Source organism: Echinococcus granulosus, assembly GCF_000524195.1.
Source record: "Echinococcus granulosus chromosome Unknown EG_S00237, whole genome shotgun sequence".
Classification (NCBI taxonomy): domain Eukaryota; kingdom Metazoa; phylum Platyhelminthes; class Cestoda; order Cyclophyllidea; family Taeniidae; genus Echinococcus; species Echinococcus granulosus.
In genome coordinates, this window is record NW_020170617.1 from 25747 (window position 1) to 28060 (window position 2314).

General features: G+C 42.0%; 1 protein-coding gene across 1 annotated transcript in view; it reads left to right on the forward strand. All coding sequences in view use genetic code 11, as the record gives it.

Annotated features, from left to right (window-relative positions):
• The window catches only part of EGR_10583 (hypothetical protein), a gene marked incomplete at both ends in the record, with an annotated part of 6663 nt that overhangs the window by 315 nt on the left and 4034 nt on the right, over nucleotides 1-2314 (forward strand). Inside the window, one exon of the mRNA XM_024499832.1 lies at nucleotides 1416-1535. Coding sequence (XP_024345753.1) covers nucleotides 1416-1535 — 120 coding nt within the window. The remainder of the gene's footprint in view (nucleotides 1-1415; nucleotides 1536-2314) is intronic.

A 2314-nucleotide genomic window follows, 5' to 3' on the forward strand; every position in this document is an offset into this window, starting at 1 on the left:
GTAAGGAATAGTAGTTTTACCGCAACCAATGCCAAGATGAGTGACAGCTGGTAGTGTAGTCCTGTAGATGGATGGGCCGGTGTGTATCAGGGAGGGTAAGGAAAGGAGTAAAATAAACTGGATTTGGCGTTGATGGACGTGGAAGAGTTGAAAGTCATCTATGCCTCATTGTTAAATGTTACACTCAGTGGCCACCATGACACAGAAGAAGACTAGGTGTTTGAGATGGTCAAGCTCGGCGTGGTGGGCAATAAGACGATGACTGATGAAGATGAGGTTAATAAAATCATTGAAGTTAAGGGCTGTCTGCGAATCTCTTTCTGACTGTAGCAAGTAGATAGGTGGAAGAATAGTTGGATCATTCTACTTCTGAAGGTTAATTAAATCTGCTCTGACTGAAGCAGAAACGGACTACTTACAAATCGATCTGCAATACTTCTTCTCTCAACCAGTTGCCATAGATCTGCCTAGTTATTTTGGGTGATAGACAATTGGGTAAGTTAAGGGATTGGAGGCATTGACAGGAGATGAGGAGGAATTAACAGATCATTCATAATTCAGAGTACAAGCACACCCGATTTTGCAAGCAAGTGTCTACTGAGCATCATTTGGTAGTGTCGGTAATCTGTTGTATGATTACAACTGCTAGGCTCGCGCTACTACTGGACTAGTTTGCTTAAGACACCGCGACACGTTGGAAATTGAGCCCAATTTAAATATTTTAGTCTTTTAGCCAGCTAAAGTGATCCGTGGCCAAAGGGATCTTCTTCAATACCATGAACGGTAACGCAGCGAGTAGCAGATCTGCATTATATGGAGGCATAAGAATTGTAATACGATAGTGGTTTATCCCTCAGTATTTGTGAGGCACCACTTTTGTACTTTGAATTAGCCCTCTTGTACCTTACTGGGTGGGCTGGCCTTTCGAGCCATGCCAATAGCCCAGACATCTTCTCTGCGGTGAATATATATTCTGCCTGAGTATTTTGTCGTCTTTCGTCTTTAGGGAGTCTCAGAACGCTACAAAATAGCATATCGACCAATGCAGTGGCAGTGAGGTGAATTTCAGAACATGGATGCTACTACAACGGTGACTTTAGTTCAGTTGGGATGTAAGTGATTTAACTTATTTTGCGGCAAACCGCACACTCATATGTATTGCACTTTGTAACAATTTTGATAGAGATTGTTTCAGTAGGTGGTCGGGACACAGCATATGCCATAGGGCAATTTGTGACCTCTGACAATTTAAAGTGGATTGTAATCATCCCTTGAGGTCAAAATGATGCGCCTAAAATTTTTCAAAATTGGACTTTAATGGTTAATTGGTTTTTTTTTATTGTTAATGTCAAAACGAATCTTTTGTGCGCGCACATAGCACTGCAGATATAGCGAATAAATTATAATCAAATAAGTGTTCTTGCACCTGTTCGATTCATACCTCTACCTAACTGTGGAATATTTAACAATGGTCAAGCAATTATCCAACCGTCCACTCGAGTCTGTTTATCAAAACGTGATTTTGGAAAACTGAGGTACCTTTTCTTAATGTCTGGGCTCTACAGCATGAGAGCAGGGCAGAGCCCGGTAAGGGGCGAGTGGCGGACGCACACACTGAAGGGGCACCAGGATGCACACTACAAGCCCCTACTAGTTCCAACAGCTTGAAATCCCACCGGCTTTCCTAATTACCCAATAAACATGACACCTGCACTCAACATTGCATCCATGCAATTATAAGAAAATACAGTTCCTACCCGTAGTACAGATCCAGGTGAATAATCAGGACCAGACTATTTGCTCGTGAGAACTTGCTTGCTCGACAACTTTAAACAAGGTGAAATGGGCTATAATTATTTGCGAAGACAAAATTAAAGGATTGTAGCATACGTATTGCTGGGTCATTTATTAAGTCAACACCGGGAAATAAAAGTAGGTTATAGTCTTCGCAATTTCTAAGAAGTAAATTGCAATTTCGTTTAGGCAAGTCGGCGCTGCTCCATTTAACCTGTATTGTATGCCATGCACTCATTGGAGAGAAGGTCGCTCTCTATTCCTGCGGAGGTCACTGGCCGGCCAATGGTGTAGAGAATACCGGCCTCTCCTCAAAGTTGGTAGCCACGTCTGATGAAGTGTCCACACCCTCAGACACGATGAAAACGAAGTATTGCAGCAAAGTCATCACGATTACCTTTACACTTCCACAATACATCACGACAATTCATTAGCCGCTATAAGAGGATGTTTTGGTAAAAAGATGCGGTACCTGTAAAATCCTTTTGGTGCATAACTGACTTTACATAAAAGCAATTTC